This window comes from Malania oleifera, chromosome 13 (assembly GCF_029873635.1).
Source record: "Malania oleifera isolate guangnan ecotype guangnan chromosome 13, ASM2987363v1, whole genome shotgun sequence".
NCBI lineage: Eukaryota > Viridiplantae > Streptophyta > Magnoliopsida > Santalales > Ximeniaceae > Malania > Malania oleifera.
Genome location: NC_080429.1, coordinates 33,361,993 through 33,379,559, shown reverse-complemented (window position 1 = coordinate 33,379,559; position 17,567 = coordinate 33,361,993). Strand labels below are relative to the sequence as shown.

Genomic DNA, 17,567 nt, shown 5'->3' with positions numbered 1-17,567 from the left:
TTGAAAAATTTATATGTAGGAACCCATTCGGGTTCGGGTCCTTACAGTCTAGGCTCTCGACGACATCGTCACATAAGGCTAATCTGACGTTTTCGAGACCGGCGGAGCTCGCCGGTCCTCATGCAGCACCATTACTGTCTGAGCCCTCGGGACCTCAGCTAGACATGGATACTTCAACGGGGGATCAAACCCAGGGTGAGTTGCCTATCATAATGAGTAGCGTTGGTAAGGTTATGATTAATTGATTTAGAATAAAACTATTGATAGTTGTACATGTGTCTGATTAAAATGTTGTTCTTTAACTCTTCTTTCAGCATCAACCTTTACGTCACAGATGACAAGGCCAGGTCATGGTGTTGTGAAGAACATGGCCCTAAAGAAGCACCTGTAGATTCCTCTAGGCTTTACGGCCCCACGTGGCGATTAGTGCCCAACTTGGACACGGGAGCTCGACATTATATGCTGACAATATTCTTTAGTTATCGCCTTCAGTTGGCCACAGGTGACTGAGGCTTAGCGCATGATTATGCACAGATGGATCTTGGTAAGTAATCCCAAACGGCCCACCTCGGTTTTTTTTTTTTTTTACTTTTAATATACTAGCCAAACAACTATCTAACATTCTAACTGTATTTCATATGAAGGAGGAGTTCGATATGGAAATTCTCCACGTAGACCATGTAAAAAGGGTGGTGAACATGCAGCTGTGTAGCAAATTTAAGACCTATCACGCCAAAATGAGCGAACATTTTAGGGCGATGGGAGATCAGGAAGAAGCGCGCCCATACAATAGGATATCTCAAGAGTATTGGGAGGTTGTGTGTCGCCATTTCCGCGACCCACACTATCAGGTGATGTGTTTGCATTATAATATTTACTTTTTGATATTGATGTGGCTAATAAACAGTCATTACATCTTTTTTTGTAGACTATATGTGAAAAAATGCAGTGAACCACAACAAACTCCCTACGATGCATTGTGGTGGGTCGAGGTTATTCGTCAATCATTGAATGATAATTGCTATAAAACTATCTGAACATTACTTGACAAGTGTTATTTATGTTTACACCTCCAAATTAATATTAATGTTGTTTTATATGATAATGTAGCGGGATCTCGAGACTGGCGTAAAGGAGCCGATCCCCGATCTTTATCAGAGAACACACCAAAGGCGATTGGGGGAGTGCTGCCAGGGTGCACAAAGGCAACATGTAAGTCAAATATATTGTTTAGTTCATTATTTTATTCAAAACATCGAAGTTGTATTCTTATTTATTCATTTTTATCATTTTCGTGACTGAATATATGTGAAGATGCTCGAGCTGAGGGATGCACCCGTTTCAGAGGGGAGTCATACAGTGACAGATTACGAGATCTCCACTCAGGTGCTGGGGCAACGAGTGAGGGGATGGGTGAAAGGTCTTGAGAGTGGATACATCGCCCCAATAACATCATCTTCTATGGGTGCGGTGTCTTATGCTGAGATTGAACAGGCAAGTTTAACTTGAACAAATGATGCACCAATCTCGATCAAATGATGCAGGTGGCTCCTCCTCTCATTAGAAGGTATGTAAATGGTAGTTTATGTGTCTGTATGTATTTATGTATGTATGTATGCATGGATGGATGTATGTATGTGTGTGTATATATATTTAAATAGATCATAGTGTTTCAAAGCTTACTTATATATATATTCCTATTTTGTACCACTTATATGAAAGCTTACAAACATTTCATGCTAAATTTGATGTCATGTTCTGTTGAGTCTTACATATGAATGATAAATTTATGTAAGTTTGAAAGAGCATTAGGTTGAATTGTACAAGAAATAAAAATTGGTTATTTATCTCAAGCTAGTTATTTTGTACTCTGTATTGGAGGGGCTAGCCTTCACCCTCAGATTTTTTTATGACATTATGCAGTTATTTATGGTTGTGGCTAGTTTGTTTTGTACTTATAAAGTTAATTTTTGGTTAGTGCTAATGAATCTATCTAATGTTTAAGGTCCTTGGAAGTGAAAGAATCTTGCTGATTTTGGAATTGTCACTCAATGCATTGCTCCTGCTTGAGTTAAAGACCAGTATCTTACAATTGCTTTTCTCAAGATCAATGCTAAGGTGTATCTTACCAACTTGCTAGTAACCACAAGCACAAAACCCTAGCCTCAAATTCCACAAACCACTTATTTCGAGCCTCAACCTCAGCCTTGGCTTTCGCCTTTGTGCACTCCAAATCCTACATCTTATTCTTCAAATAAGAAACAACTTCCTTCTCACCTTCACAAGAACTCCTCGAAGGCCCCAACAACCGTCACTAATCCCTCCTTCCTCATTTTTTCCTTATCACTCGTTACTTTGTTATCCTCTCGCAAACGAATGATCGTCTCTTTAGCGTCTTTGTACTTTTTCTTCAAGTCTTCCAATTGATCGTCAAGTAAGCATTTACTGAGCGCTAGCTCTCCATTCGTGAGTGATCTTCTGGTGAAGATCGCACTTATATAAGATCACATTTATATAGGAATGATGAACGTGTTGGTTTTTGTTTATACTAATTGAAATATCTACTAATTATACAAATAAAAACAGTAAGACTTTTTTTTTCCTATCAATTTTCATGTGCACGTGTGTTTGAATGCGTGAGCTGGTTAGTGCATATTGCAAATGGATTGGACTAGATTGGTTCTTACTGCAAATGGAAATGCTTGGTTTGATATTTGTCTTTGTTTTACAAAAAGTTTGTTAGGTTTATTTATGTTTCTCGTAGTCAAGTTGTATTTGTTGTATGAATAGTTAAAACATGAGTTGTTTAAAATGTCATGAAACACGGACTGGTGCAATATGCCGATTATATATGATTATATATGTGTCCTATGGGGACAAATTATTGATTCTGGTTGTACTTGGGATAGACTATGGTCTTACTTAGGGACAAATTTTTGAATTTTTTGGTAGTAGAAATGGACTTCAGTTTTCATGAGCTAAAGAATGTCATTGCATTTCTTTTGTTGGCTTCTTTCCTTATAGAAATTGTCCTGAAAATATGTGTTGTTGTTGAGTTTAGACTGAGCTACACATTTGTATGCTCTGGTTTTAACAAGTTGAGCTGTTTTGGATAGGCTTTACTCTTTAGCATGCTAGATATATGCACTCATGTCCAACACTTGGTTTATATTATTCGATTGTAATGGAAATGTTGGCTGGAAACTAGTTTAAGGTGTTTTTGGTTCTAAAAAACTTGGATGCTCATCTGATATTCATATTTGTCGTTGTATGTGGATGGTTTTTCATGTTCATGTTTCCTTTAAGTCATTTTGAGGATGTACAGGAACTGTCTGATGTTCTGCCCTATTTTATTTGATATGATGCACTAAAATGGACTTATAATGATGAAAACCATTGTTTTATGTTGTTTGTTTTCTTGCGAAGTTAGAAAAGTCCAATGGATGGAACTTTTTATTCATGTTATGCTAATAGACTGAAAGTGAAAATGCAACATAGGGTAAGGTTTTATTTTGATTTTCAAGGATTATGGTGACAGGTTTACAATTCATTTGTACATTAATTGAGAGCTTTATACATTAGGATTAGATGGACTAGTTTTTCATGTCTTATTATTATTAATATATAAGAGGGTGAAGTTGGAGTTGTATGTATGCTCCAAGAAACTGCCGCCTATTTTTTCTTTTATCCTCTTTCCTCTTCTACATTTCTAACTGTTGACTTTGGTGTGATCCCAAGAGGGGGGGAGGGGTGAATTGGGTTTTAAAATATTTTGACTAATTTAAACATTTATACCAATTCACCACAGTTCATATCCTATTCATAATGCAAACGTGTATATAAAATGATTAAGTTATCAGTGCAGACATACACGTGTGCAACATATCTCATTCAAATTAAATGTATGCGTACGAATCATTATAGCAGTGAACAAGCAAGCATACACATATGGAAATTAAAGTGCAGTAATTACATGAGATAGAGAGAGAGTGAGCGACACACAATATTTGTTATCGAGGTTCGGCCAAACTAGCCTATAACCCCGCCTTGAGCATACCCCCTAAGGATTACACTAACCCTGTTCACTTAAATGGGTGGAGCAGAAGCCTTTTACATCCTCTCCTTACGGGGCGAGGGAAACCCAAGTTTAATTTCTGGGTTGATAAAAAATGGTCTCACTTACGGAGTCGAGACTCCCCAGTTCAATTTTCGAGTTAAACCGAACTGGTCTCACTTACGGGGCTGAGACTCCTCAATTCAATTCCGGGCTGAACCCAACCGATACATGAAAAATATTTTTGTATATATGAAAAAGCTTCTAAATACAAGCATGGATGTACACTATTAAAGTTCAATACAAACACTCTAGTATGAGATGAAATATATGCTCTGTAGAGTAAGAGGTGCTTATCTAAATGATTTGTACAAATAAAATATGTGGATATAAAAATGATTATTATGTTCACCAACAAAGAATTTTACAAATAAAATTATTTGGATAATTTGGTGTTTAAGTTCATGAAAATATTTGTGCAATAAATAATTTCTCTCGAAAAATATTTATCATGAAAATAATCGGGAGAAACCCAAGCTATATTCTCAAAAATGATTTTCAAAAATAACTAGTATGTGAGAGTATAATATGTGAATACAAAAATAAATGCCCAAACAAAATATTCTCTTAAATATGATTTGCAAAAATAAATGAAAGAGAGTTTGGAGACTATGAAAAATTTGACCCTAAAATGATTTTTCAAGTAAAAGAGTATGTGGGGAACTTTGATTAGGAAAAAGATTTGAGAGAAAATTTAGGCTAATCAAAGTTGTTAATCAAAGAAAATGAGGAGGTATTTATAGATTTTCTAAAAATTATGACTGTTGGGGACACGCTCGGTATTTTGGAAAAGTTTAATTAAAAATTAATGACGTTTTAGCGGTTTTAAAAAAAATTCCAACGCAATAGTTTCAGTCGACCATATTTGAGGTTCGGTCAACCATATTGACAAGTTTGGTAGACCGTCTTAGGGGGATTTTGGAACCTTTGAGGTTCGGCGACCGGGCCAAGTTCAGTTGATCGAACTTGCATGTTTGGTAGACTGAGCCATTTTTCTTCTTCAAGTTCAGTTGACGAGGGTGTTAGTATTTCCCCACGTGCCAGTTTGGTTGACTAGGGCATTGGAGTTCATTTTAAGGACGGTCGACCAAGTGGTCAAAGTTTTGATCGTGGGGAGGTTCGGTCGACCAAAGGTTTGTGTGTGTTCAGGTTCGGTCGACCGAACACACTAAACTTGTGTATTTAAGCCCGAATTTTTATTTAAAGTTACCCCTGATCTCATAATTAAAATTAATAACTTATAGGGGCCTTTTCATGTGATGTTTAGGGACCTAAAGTCACTCTATGGTCTTTGAGCGTTAACCCTAAAAATCCGGCATCGGTCGACCGAAGGGGTGCCCCAGGGTCATTTGGTTTCCTATGGTCAATCTACGGTAAACGGAGCATTTAAAACATATCATGCAAGATGTATGCATTATTACAGACCAAAATAGAAAAATTAAATGCATATACAACTTAAAACATGTTTTTTTCTTCTACTTCTTCTTTTGCTCTTTCGTCTTCATGGAATATGCCAAATAATGTGTTCTTTGAGCTACGTTTGGCTTCCACCTCAAACCTCCTATGTGTGTGGTAAATTATAGCCTGTTCAACCACTAGAAACACACATAAGTAACTTGCGGTTTGTCATTATCAAAACCAGGGAGTGGACTCAAAGAGCCAACACTAACTTTACAACATGGTATCATAGTATTGATCTCCTCTAATTCTGATTCATTTGAGTTGATTATTGGACACTCTGTTTTATGTTTTTTTCCCCTTATCTTTCCTTCGTTGGCTCTTAAATTTGGTTTTTTGTTTGATTTGAGAGTTGTTTAGGGACACTTTTCCTCTCAATTAGGCTATGCAGCATCCTTAGTTGTATGCTATGTGTGTTTTTCATTGTTTGCTACTATGAAGATCTTGTGCACTCATAAAATTCATTACTGGTTGGATTATTGTGAACTGTTTAGTGTAAACAACCAGGTATGGAGCATATCTTTATAGAAAGTTTCCTATTTACATAGGAAATGCTACCAAAATTTTTCTAAACTTCTATAATTTTGGAAAAAGTAATCCTATGAACTTTCATGTATATCATTATCTTTATTTTTGAGTCCTAAGGTTTTTTTAAGCACATTGAACATTTGTACGATGCAACAGTCTTGTGATTTGAAAGTATTAGTGACTTGCAGGTTTGGGAAATAGTCTATTTACAGACGGTAGGCTGCCGAAAAATTGTTAACTTTTTCTTAAAAATAATCAAAGTCATATACCATATTTTTGAGAATGATCATAGTGTGCTAAATGTTAATTTTTTTTTTGAAAGGATGAGTGAAGTTCAAATGAATTTTGAATTTCATCTCTAAATTTACTTTTGCATATGCTAAGTGAAAATTCTATCAATCGTGAACTCATTTACATTATTTGATTATTATAGTTATTTTTGAGTCCTAAGGAAGTCATGTAAACTATGAACATCACATTCTATTTTTTCATAGAGTTATAATATGATATAAATTATTTGTTGGATGCTCGAACACATTACATTATTTCATGCTGATTATATGAAGGTCTTGTACACTCATAAAATTCATTACTGGTTGGATTATTGTGAACTGTTTAGTGTAAGCAACCAGGTCTGGAGCATATCTCTATGGAAAGTGTCCTATTTATAGAGGAAATGTTGCTAAAATTTTTCTAAACTTCTATAATTTTGGAAAACGTAATCCTATGAACTTTCATGCATATCATTGTTTTTATTTTTGAGTCCTAAGGTTGTCATGAGCATATTGAACATTTGTATGATGCAATAGTCTTGTGATTTGAAAGTATTAGTGACTTGCAGATTTGGGAAATGGTTTATTTACAGATGGCATGCTGCCGAAAATTTGTTAACTTTTTCCTAAAAATAATCAAAGTCATATACCATATTTTTCAGAATGATCATAGTGTGCTGAATGTTAAATTTTTTTTGAAAGGATGAGTGAAGTTCAAATGAATTTTGAACTTCATCTCTAACTTTACTTTTGCATATGCTAAGTAAAAATTCTATCAATCGTGGACTCATTTACATTATTTGATTATTATAGTTATTTTTGAGTTCTAAGGAAGTCATGTAAACCAATAACATCACATTCTATTTTTTCATAAAATTATAATATGATATAAATTGTTTGTTGGATGCTTGAGCATATTACATTATTTCATGTTGATTATATGAATGTCTTATGCACTCATAAAATTCATTACTGGTTGGATTATTGTGAACTGTTTAGTACAAATAACCAGGTCTGGAGCATATCTCTATGGAAAGTGTCCTATTTACAGAGGAAATGTTGCCAAAATTTTTCTAAACTTCTATAATTTTAGAAAACGTAATCCTATGAACTTTCATGCATATCATTGTCTTTATTTTTGAGTCCTAAGGTTGTCTTGAGCATACTGAACATCTGTATGATGCAATAGTCTTGTGATTTAAAAGTATTAGTGATTTGTAGGTTTGAGAAATGGTCTATTTATAGACGGCATGTTGTCAAAAATTTGTTAAATTTTTCCTAAAAATAATTAAAGTCATATACTGTATTTGTGAGAATGATTATAGTGTGAACTTCATCTCTAAATATACTTTTGCATATGTTAAGTAAATATTCTATCAATCATGGACTCATTTGCATTATTTGATTATTATAGTTGTTTTTGAGTCCTAAGGAAGTCATGTAAACCATGAACATCACATTCTATTTTATCATAAAACTATATTCTGATATAGATTGTTTGTGGGATACATGAACACATTTTATTATTTCATGCTGATTATATGAAAGTCTTGTGCACTCATAAAATTCATTACTAGTTGAATTATTGTAAACTATTTAGTGTAAACAACCAGGTTTGAAGCATATCTCTATGAAAAATGTCCTATTTATAGAGGAAATGCTACCAAAATTTTTCTAAATTGATAAAACTTAGCTATTTAAAATTGTATCATTTTTTTTTTAACCATATCCAATTATTTTGCTATCAGGATCATTGATACTTAATAGTACATATACATATATGTTCAAAAATCATATACTAATTTTTTTTTTTATAATTCTTAATTTGCAGGGTTTGCGGCTAGTACAACATCAGCACGATGCCATGCACTGCAGTTGGATGCAACTTTTGATTATTGTTTTGTATTTTTCTTGTTATCTAAATTGATGAAATTTCTTTTTTTCAATTTGAATTTGTATAATGTTTTTGTATTTGAATTTGAATTTGAATTGGAATTTTTTTTGTTAGCTGAACAAAGGGAATTTATGTATTTTAATTGAATTTGTATAATGTATTTGTATTTGTATTTTAATTTGAATTAGAATTTTGAATAATTTATGAATTTTTTTAGTAATTATGATTTAATGTTATGTATGCGAAAATGTAAATTACAGATTTTTACAAAAATTTATGATTAAAAAAATTATTTATTCTAAATTATTAGTGACGGTTCTAAAACCGTCACTAATAATTTTTGTCTATATTAGTGAAGGTTTCAAAACCGTTACTAATAGTACAGTATTAGTAACGAATTTTACAAGTGTCACTAATATTAGAGTATTAGTGAAGGTTCTAAATTCGTCAATAATAGTATGTAATAAGTGGCAGTTTTAAAATTCGTCATTAATACTGTACTATTTGTGACAGTTTTGAAACCTTCACTAATACTCTACTATTAGTGACGATTTTGAGCCGAGCCAATGTAGAATCTATAGTGACAATATTACGGTTTTAGTGATGGTCATAATTCATTACAAATACTCTATTATTAGTGAGACTTTTAAAATTCGTCACTAATAGTTATTAGTAATGGTAGGTATAGCAACTAATTCAAAACTGTCACTAATACTATTAGTGACGTTTTTGTGATTATTAGTGATGATTTTGATCATTAACTAATAACCTTATTTTTTGTAGTGATCCCTTTCTTTTATCATTTAACATTGGTTATTATTTTCCTAGGTCTCTATTAATTCCTTTAGGTTCCTTTATGATCTTGAACCAGAAAGATGAAATTTGAATGATGAAAAGGAGCTTGGTGGAGAATTGAGACCAAATTTAATTATGAGATGCAGAAAAAGGTTGATGAGGATGAAGTCCATATCAAGTCCTTACAATATGAAAATGCATAACCTCCATATTGAATCTATATGGTCCAAAATAAGGGTAACAGGGTATAAGAATTATGTTGAATAGAAAAAAGCTTTAAACAAATAGATCCATTAATATCTGCCTAGAATTATGTTGAATAGAAAAAAGCTTTAAACAAATAGATCCATTAATATCTGCCTAGAATTATGTTGAATAGCAAAAACCTTTGAAAAAATACACCCATTTTTCCTACTACAACGCCTTTCAAGAATGTTATGACCAATTTCTATAGAAGTATTCAAACATTGATGCAATTGGTATTAGTTTAGTAGCATGTATCTACAACAACCAAATTAATTACTACGAATTACTTGTTCTCTACACTAAACTTGTTGGGCTTTTGTGGAGCCTAGTTGTGTTTTAATTTGGATGACGACCCGACCTCTATTTAATTAGAGATTTCTATCCTAAGGCTTAGTCCATGGAGCGAAGGCTTGGGCAGCCCGGGAAATTTTTGGAGCCCATTCGGAATGGAACCCTAGGCGCAACATATAAAAAGGATTGCTTTCGGGTGATTAGGGCAGGCATTGTTGTACCTGCGAGAGAGCGAGAGGGAGAGCATTGTATCGCCGCATTCTCTGTGTTTTCTTCCTGATAATATTGAAATCCCTACAACTCCGTGAACGTAGACAAAATTGCCGACCCACGTAAATATTGTCTTGTGCGTGTGATTGATTTTTCTTTGGGCGTTATTTTTCTCTATTTTTGTTTCTCACAGGTTTCGGGAATTTGTTCGTTATTCCCAACAAAACTTAGGTCAAAGAGTCTGCAATATCAATTTGCATAACTAGCTAGGATAGGATTCAAGAGTGTGGTTATTTAAGTGGAAGGTATTATTAGGCCTTACTCGCCCATTCTATGAATGGAACCTAATTAACTAACAAATAGATTTAAATTTAATTGTTATGGACTCATGTGTCTTCTAGTTTATTTGATTATTGAATTTCTTTTTTAGAAACAATCAAAGTGCATTTGTGAATAGATTAGAAACAATACAATAACGAGGACATGCTGGATTGGCTGGGGATTAGTCTACAAAGAATTCAAGACCCTTAATGTTTCTATACTTGAGTTAAGCATTCATTACAAGTTGGTGAGTGATAATTTATTTGTTTATTTCATCATTCTCCAGGTTAATCCCAGATGCCCATGGGATTCTTTACAAGGCTTTAGTTATTTTAGGATCCCTCATATTAAGTAGCCTTATGATATTTCTTGTCCAATCTGTGATGGCTCCTCAAAGTTTGATCATGGAACTTACCTTCAGATATATTTGTTGAATTATGTGATAGTTGAAGAATATATTAAAGGTCTCTATCTAGACTGAAGATAAGCTTTGCATAGATTCTATAGGTATTGTTACTAATTTGTTTCCTAAAAGAAAATTTATCAAATGTGGCCAGTACGTCGATTATGCAATGCTAACCAATAAACAAGGGAGCGCCTTGGAATTCCATGATTAGCCCAAATGGTTTTTTCCTATAGAGTAGGATCTAACTTGCTTCTAATGTCGTCCCAAGCTTATTGTACTGTGAATCTTCTAGTGGGTGAAAACCCTACTAGAATTTATCCTCTTCAGCTGGATCTAGGTGTGAGGGGAGGAGGCTTTTAATTATTTCAACATTAGTAGGTTAAATACAATTTGATGAGTCATACAATATATATGCAGCTTTATCATAAGCATAGTCTAAATGTGGCATCCATAATGATCAACTAGAGTGGGTTGTGAAAGATGCCAATTATCAGTTAGGATGAAAGATGCTCACAATTGCAGATCTTATTTTCACCTTAGGAAACTCATAAGGACGTCATTTCCCCAATTATGAGTTCTATCGTTCAATTGATTCTATCTCTTTTTCAATTTTTTTTCCTTAAAATTACCTTGTTGCCTAATATTGAATAGTTATAGTGAAAAAATACAGACACTTGCATATTGCAGAAAATTAAAAACATGCCATTCAAAACATAAATTTTTCAAAACTATATATATATATTTTTTGATCATTCAAACAAATATGAATCTGACAAGTTGACCTAAATAGCTGGTGTATAAAACTATCATGCTGTTGGACATATTTTGTATAAGGTAATAAAAGATGTATATGCAATCTTACTTTCATGCTTAAGGAGAATAATTTCACGATTTAAACATGTTATACGAAACACATGTACGGTCGATTTAATCAAGGCATGCCCACATTAGACTATCAAAGACAAAATTTATTGAATTTAGTTCAAAATAGCAGTTCTAATTAATTAATATATAAAAAATATCACATTGTGAGCTTTGTCGTGATGAAAAGTAGTGATGATCAAAACCAAGTGCACCTAAACTGACAGTGAGGAGGGCCCAAACCTTAATGATATGTGATCGCTGGGCTAAAAAACAAAGCCCCGCCCCCTGCTTCCTCGCTGCTTGTCAGCTTTTCCGCGCCATTGTACAGTCACCCATCCCATCTCCTGACTTCCCCACCTCCCTCCATTCAACATTTGTTCCAAATATGTACATATGTATATATTAAAGTAGTGACTGCATTGGTGATGATGTTGCTTCTTTCTAGCCATGTATTGGCACCATTCTCTCTCTCTCTCTCTCTCTCTCTCTCTCTCTCTCTCTATATGCGGGTAATATATAAGCTATGCCGCTTCTCGGAGGAAGAGCAAAGGCAATATTGCAAATATTGAAACTCTCCTCAAAAGGTCCTTAGTTAGCTACCTACTAGAGCATTCCCTTCTCAAATTTCTAACTGCTATACACACACACACACACACAGAGCACATATATAGACATATACACTGCACACAGACACGTACTTCTGGTCTCTGGGTATGGATATGGAAGGTGGAGGTGGTGATAGTGGTAGAGGGATGGAGTATAAGAAAGGGCTGTGGACAGTGGAGGAAGACAGAATTCTAATGGACTACATTAGAGCCCATGGCAAAGGCCGATGGAATCGCGTTTCCAAACTCACTGGTATATCTACCTAGCTCACCTGTTTCAACTTTCAACTCTAATTAAATTCCAATTAACAATACTGCATGTAGCTGCCTAAGACATACGAACTAGCTACCTAGGCTAACATTTTCAAGAATGCGATATTTTGATATTTTTTATGTTTTGGTTTGTTTTAAGATTTTCAAAGTGTCTGGCAATTGAGAATTTCTAAAAACCTATATATCTATTATGCACATGACATACTTCTATCTTATTTTTTAGCAAGCGGATTCGCTTAATTTTTGGTGAATGTGGGCGTGTAATGTGTATGTATAATGTATTAATGCGTGTATACGTTTATAGGATTGAGAAGGTGTGGGAAGAGTTGCAGGTTAAGGTGGATGAATTATCTGAGCCCCAGCATCAAGCGAGGTGACTTCTCAGAAGAAGAAGACGACCTCATCATTCGCCTACACAATCTCCTTGGGAACAGGCATGCTTTTTCTTTTCTTTTTCTTTTCATTCCCAGGTTAATTCTTATCAATTTCTATTATAATTTTCTCCTCCCTCCACACACACACACACACACACACACACACACATATATATATATATATATGTATGTATGTATGTATGTATAAACTCCTCTTTAGTCTACTTGACTTGAACACACAGTGTGCGTGTAGCATCTGATTGTAATGCTTTATTAATTATCACACCATGCATGTGTTCTCTTTAATTTCTCTCTCTTTTCTGAGGAAACCAAGTTGAAGAACAACAATCACAGAATATCAGTGAAAACTGAGAATTAATTATATATGTCTCCTTCTCTGAATAGAGACTCTTTTGGTAGAAGAATTTAATAAGTTAGATGCATACATATGCAAGGACGTGCATCTGTTTTCTCATCAAATTAATATTCACAGTTGTAGTGACAATGGCCTTTCTGGGGTCCTTTCTGCATCTTTGCTTTTTTAATAACTCATCCTACCTGTCATTTTTCTAGACTACTTGTTTTTTAATCAGCTACCTCCAGTCAATTAATCCCAATACTAAGTCTTCTTTAATTAATATATGTTTGATCTCACAAAAAATTGAACCTGCATCTAAAGCATTCTAGAGAAATGAAACCTAGAAGGCTAGAAGCCTTGTATTGGTTTTGTCAATTGTCACTCACTGCTTTTTCACCTTGCAAAACATACAAGTGATGAATCATGTTGCCATTATTGCCTGTACTAAAGCTAGCAATGCCAGAAGTACTATTACTGTGCTAGCTTCCACCATTTGCGTTATTGATATTTGTTCCTTTTCCTTGACACTGCTGCACATGCCAAATTTGTGACCCTCAAGGTGGTCTTTAATTGCGGGGCGTGTTCCTGGTCGAACCGACAACCAAGTCAAGAACCATTGGAATACCCATTTGAGCAAGAGGCTCGGGATCAACAAAGGAAAGAAGAAAAATGGAGCTTCATTGCAAAAACCTCCCGCAAAAATAGAGGGAAACCCTAATAATCCCTTGAATCCAACTTCTGAGATTGTTTTGGGCAACACTATTGCTAGTGAAGGCCAAGGCTCAGAAGAAACCAAAGATGAGTTGTCTTCACATGCGGTCGCGTTTGATAGCACACAAGACTCTATCATGAGTTGGGGTCATTGTGATAACTCTTTCTCGCTTTTTAATGATGATTTGAATATGTGTACACCTTCTTTAATGGAACTTTTAAATGAATCCTCTCTTGATTTTGTTTGGAATGAATTGTAAATTTTGTTTCATTGTAATATTTAAAAAATAAAAGCACCCACAATAAGTTAATTAGTTTCTATGTTTTGGGTACAATGATTGTGCTCGATCGTATTTTCTATTGTTACTCTATAAAAATTCTTAAACTCTAGTTAGTTTTGAAAAACATTTTTCATTCATCAATTTTCAATTTTCAAAAAAGTTTTAAAATTTTTAGCTCATTTTTTTTAATTTTTTCGTATTGAAAAGATAAAAAATAACAAGTTTATTTGAGTGTGCAAAATAATTTTTCAATTTTTTATTTATAACTTTCAAAATAATCACAAAAGACAACTTATTGTCTAGTTTTTCAAAATTTATACAAGATCATATTTAGAATCATGGATTTTTAGATCGTAAATATTGATTTGTGTGAATTTATAGGAGACATTACACATTATCCACACTAATTAAAGTCTAAAATATGAATTACATACTCTCGCATTAAAAATCTAGAAAAATAATAAAACAATGTTTTTCAAATTTTTTGTATAAAATTGGAAAATTGACAAAAAAGGTGGCATTTTTTTTTTCAATTATTTGAAAAATTAGAAATAAAAAATAAAATTATTTTCACAAGCAAATAGTTTTAAAATTATTTATTATAGTTTGTTTATTTTATTTCGTACAAATGCTATAAAAATAAAAAAATTAGTCAATTTTGTTATAAAGTTTTGAGAAAATAAAAGAAAAATAAAATTTATTTCTACAACTAAAAGGGCCGCGCCCCTAGTGTTTTTTTTTTTTTTATATAGTGGGATTTGAGCATCAATTGATTGGACTACGACAATAATACCTACCGCAATTATTACTTGTGCTACATGCATACCTTGGAGTTGATAACTTGTTTCAAAACTCTCATTTACTGCCAAAATCCCAACAAGCAAATTATAGGTGTTGGGGTCCTTATTCTTACTTGCGACTAAGTAAATAATGTGACAGATTCAATTTAAATGTCTAAATAATAAATTTAAAATATTTTTTATTCATATGGTTATTTGTTGGCCAAGGTTTTTTCTAATTGGGTAAATATAAAAAATGCAATATCATAAGTAATGAAAATTTCTTAGGTTCAATTCTTAAATTTTTCACAATAAATCCTCATTTTACAATATTTAGGAAAATGCTCATATCAGTGCTCTGTAAGTCCGCATTCCAAACTTTATCGTAATCAGTTAAACCTGAGGGCGAAGGACGCTGATCCGTAGGTTTTGTGTCGCACCAGGGGGTCCGAAAGGCTCGTTGATGGTTGGAGTTCCTATGTAATAAAAAAAAAATTAAGTACTATTCTTTGACACCTTAAAAAGGTGCTTATTATACAGTGTAGTTGTTTAGAAAAAAAAAATATTATTTTAAGTAGGTTTCTATGCATAAACAATATACTAGGATCCTATGTCACTTTATTATGTTGTGGAAAACTTGTGATTTTGGTCAACAACGTTTAATTTTAGTGATATCATAATTCAATAATAATAGAGTTATTTAAATATTGATATTCTATATTTTAATATAAGCTTAAAATTTATAATAATAAATTTAACTTATTAAAATAAAATTAAATATCTATATAAAAGATATATTATTATATTAATTTTATCAATTTATTAATTACTAAAGTAAAGTTTCACAATATAATTATTTTATTATTGTGATTATACAGATAAATAAATATTTTATTAAATTAATATATATTTTAATAATATGTAAACCAAAACATAAGAATTATATTAAAATATAATAAATTTTAAATTTTAATATAGTCATCTACAAATTTTAATTATATACTTTATTAAAAATATGTTTTTGGTTACCATAACATATTAAATCATTTTTGAATGCATTGTTTATTTGTTAAAATAATTGTTTTAATATTTATATATATATAAATTAATATTTAATTTACTTTATTTAAGTAAATTCATAAATTTGTTGAATACTAAACTTGATGGGCAGCCACCTCCACCAACTCTAGCCCACTTTATTGAAATTGTTGAGTTGTAGGCAGCCACCTCGACCAACTAGCCTACCTCTATTGAATTTGATCTCCACCTACCATTCCATCAATTGCTATATATATGGAGATGTGTGTGTGTGTAATAAATGTGGTGTAGAAGAGGGAGAGTAACCAGTGAGAGAAGAAATTGTATTTTGAGAGTTCTTTGTATTTTTCAGATTATTATTGAAATCAAATAGTGTTTGTGTGCAATTGAGTGTTTCCTCATTAAGTTCAATCACAACGAGTGATTGAGCGAGTCCTCTCCACCCATCAGTGGTATCAAAGTGCCAAGGTTTGTCGAAATTCGGCAAATAGAGGCGAATTGTTGACTTTTTGAGTCCGATCCCTGTTTTGATATTGATAAAGCACTTGGATCTAATGTGTGTGCCTAGTACTTGAACAAGTTTATGATTCATATCACACACATGGAAGAGGATTAATGGAAGCTTAGACAAAACTTAAAGCTTGCATCATCCGACATTTTCCATGCACAAAGAGCAAAAGAAGGAGATATTTATGTTTATTGTAAATGCATTTAATTATTTGGTCTGTAATTATAATGGTTTGTAATGACTGCATCATGCATGATAAGGATTATATGCTTAAGACCATAGATTGACCTTAGGGATGGTCAACCGACGATGGATTTTTGGGGTTAACTCTCAAGAGACCATATACTAACCACTAGGATCCTAAAACCTTTGCAAAAAATGTTATAACTTATTCACACATGGTTGAATAAGTTAAAGGATAAAATAGGGTTTTGGGCGACCGAACCTAGAGAGTTAAAAATGGGTCGGACGATCGAATGTGCAAAGGGTCAACAGCTGACCATGGCCCAATGACCAAACCTAATTTGACCTGAATGCCCATAGTTGACCAAAGATAAGAACGGTCACTTTTTACCTTTCTCGGGCGCCTGAACTCTAAGTTCAAAATATTCCCAAGCGACTAAAGTGTGAAGTTTGGCAGACCGAACTGACCACCGGGCGATCGAACCTCGAACGTTTGGGAAAATTGCCTTGGCTCAGCCACTCGAACTTTTCCTCGGGCACCCAAACTTGAGAAAGTTACTTTTCTCTGTGTGTTTGTTCGGGCGATCGTCCTTGAGGTTCGTGTGACCAAAACTCTCGTGTTGCCTTATTTTTAGCAATGTTAATTGAGGTTATTTTGGGTTAAACTTTAATTTAACAATTTCAAAATACCCAATAGGTCCCCAACGGTCAGATTTCAACTCAACTCTATATATACCCCCTCATTATACATAATTAGTAAGATGATTAGTGAGAAAATTCTCTCAAATTTTTTAAATCTTATTTTCATCTTCCAAACTTAATTTTTGATCCTCTCTTTGTTATTGCTTTGAAAATCATTTCTCAAAGAGAGTGTTTTATTCATCTTGGGCTTTTTGTTTTTACAAATTAAAAATTTATTTACTCTCATATTGCATTTAATTTTCACATCCCATTTTGAGAGTATTATTCAAGTTTCTCCCATATTATCTTTGGTAAATATTTTCTTGGTGGAGAAATATATTCTTAGCTTGTGAATCTTGCACCTCCATTGCAAGATT

At 33.2% G+C, this 17,567-nt stretch overlaps 1 protein-coding gene across 1 annotated transcript; it reads left to right on the top strand.

Annotated features, from left to right (window-relative positions):
* The first annotated feature begins 12,118 nt into the window (after positions 1-12,118).
* On the top strand, positions 12,119-13,980 carry LOC131145793 (transcription factor WER-like). Its single transcript, XM_058094980.1, has 3 exons — positions 12,119-12,257; positions 12,582-12,711; positions 13,569-13,980. The coding sequence occupies exons 1-3, from the start codon at positions 12,119-12,121 to the stop codon at positions 13,978-13,980; spliced, it is 681 nt and encodes a 226-aa protein (XP_057950963.1).
* The last annotated feature ends 3,587 nt before the right edge of the window (positions 13,981-17,567 follow it).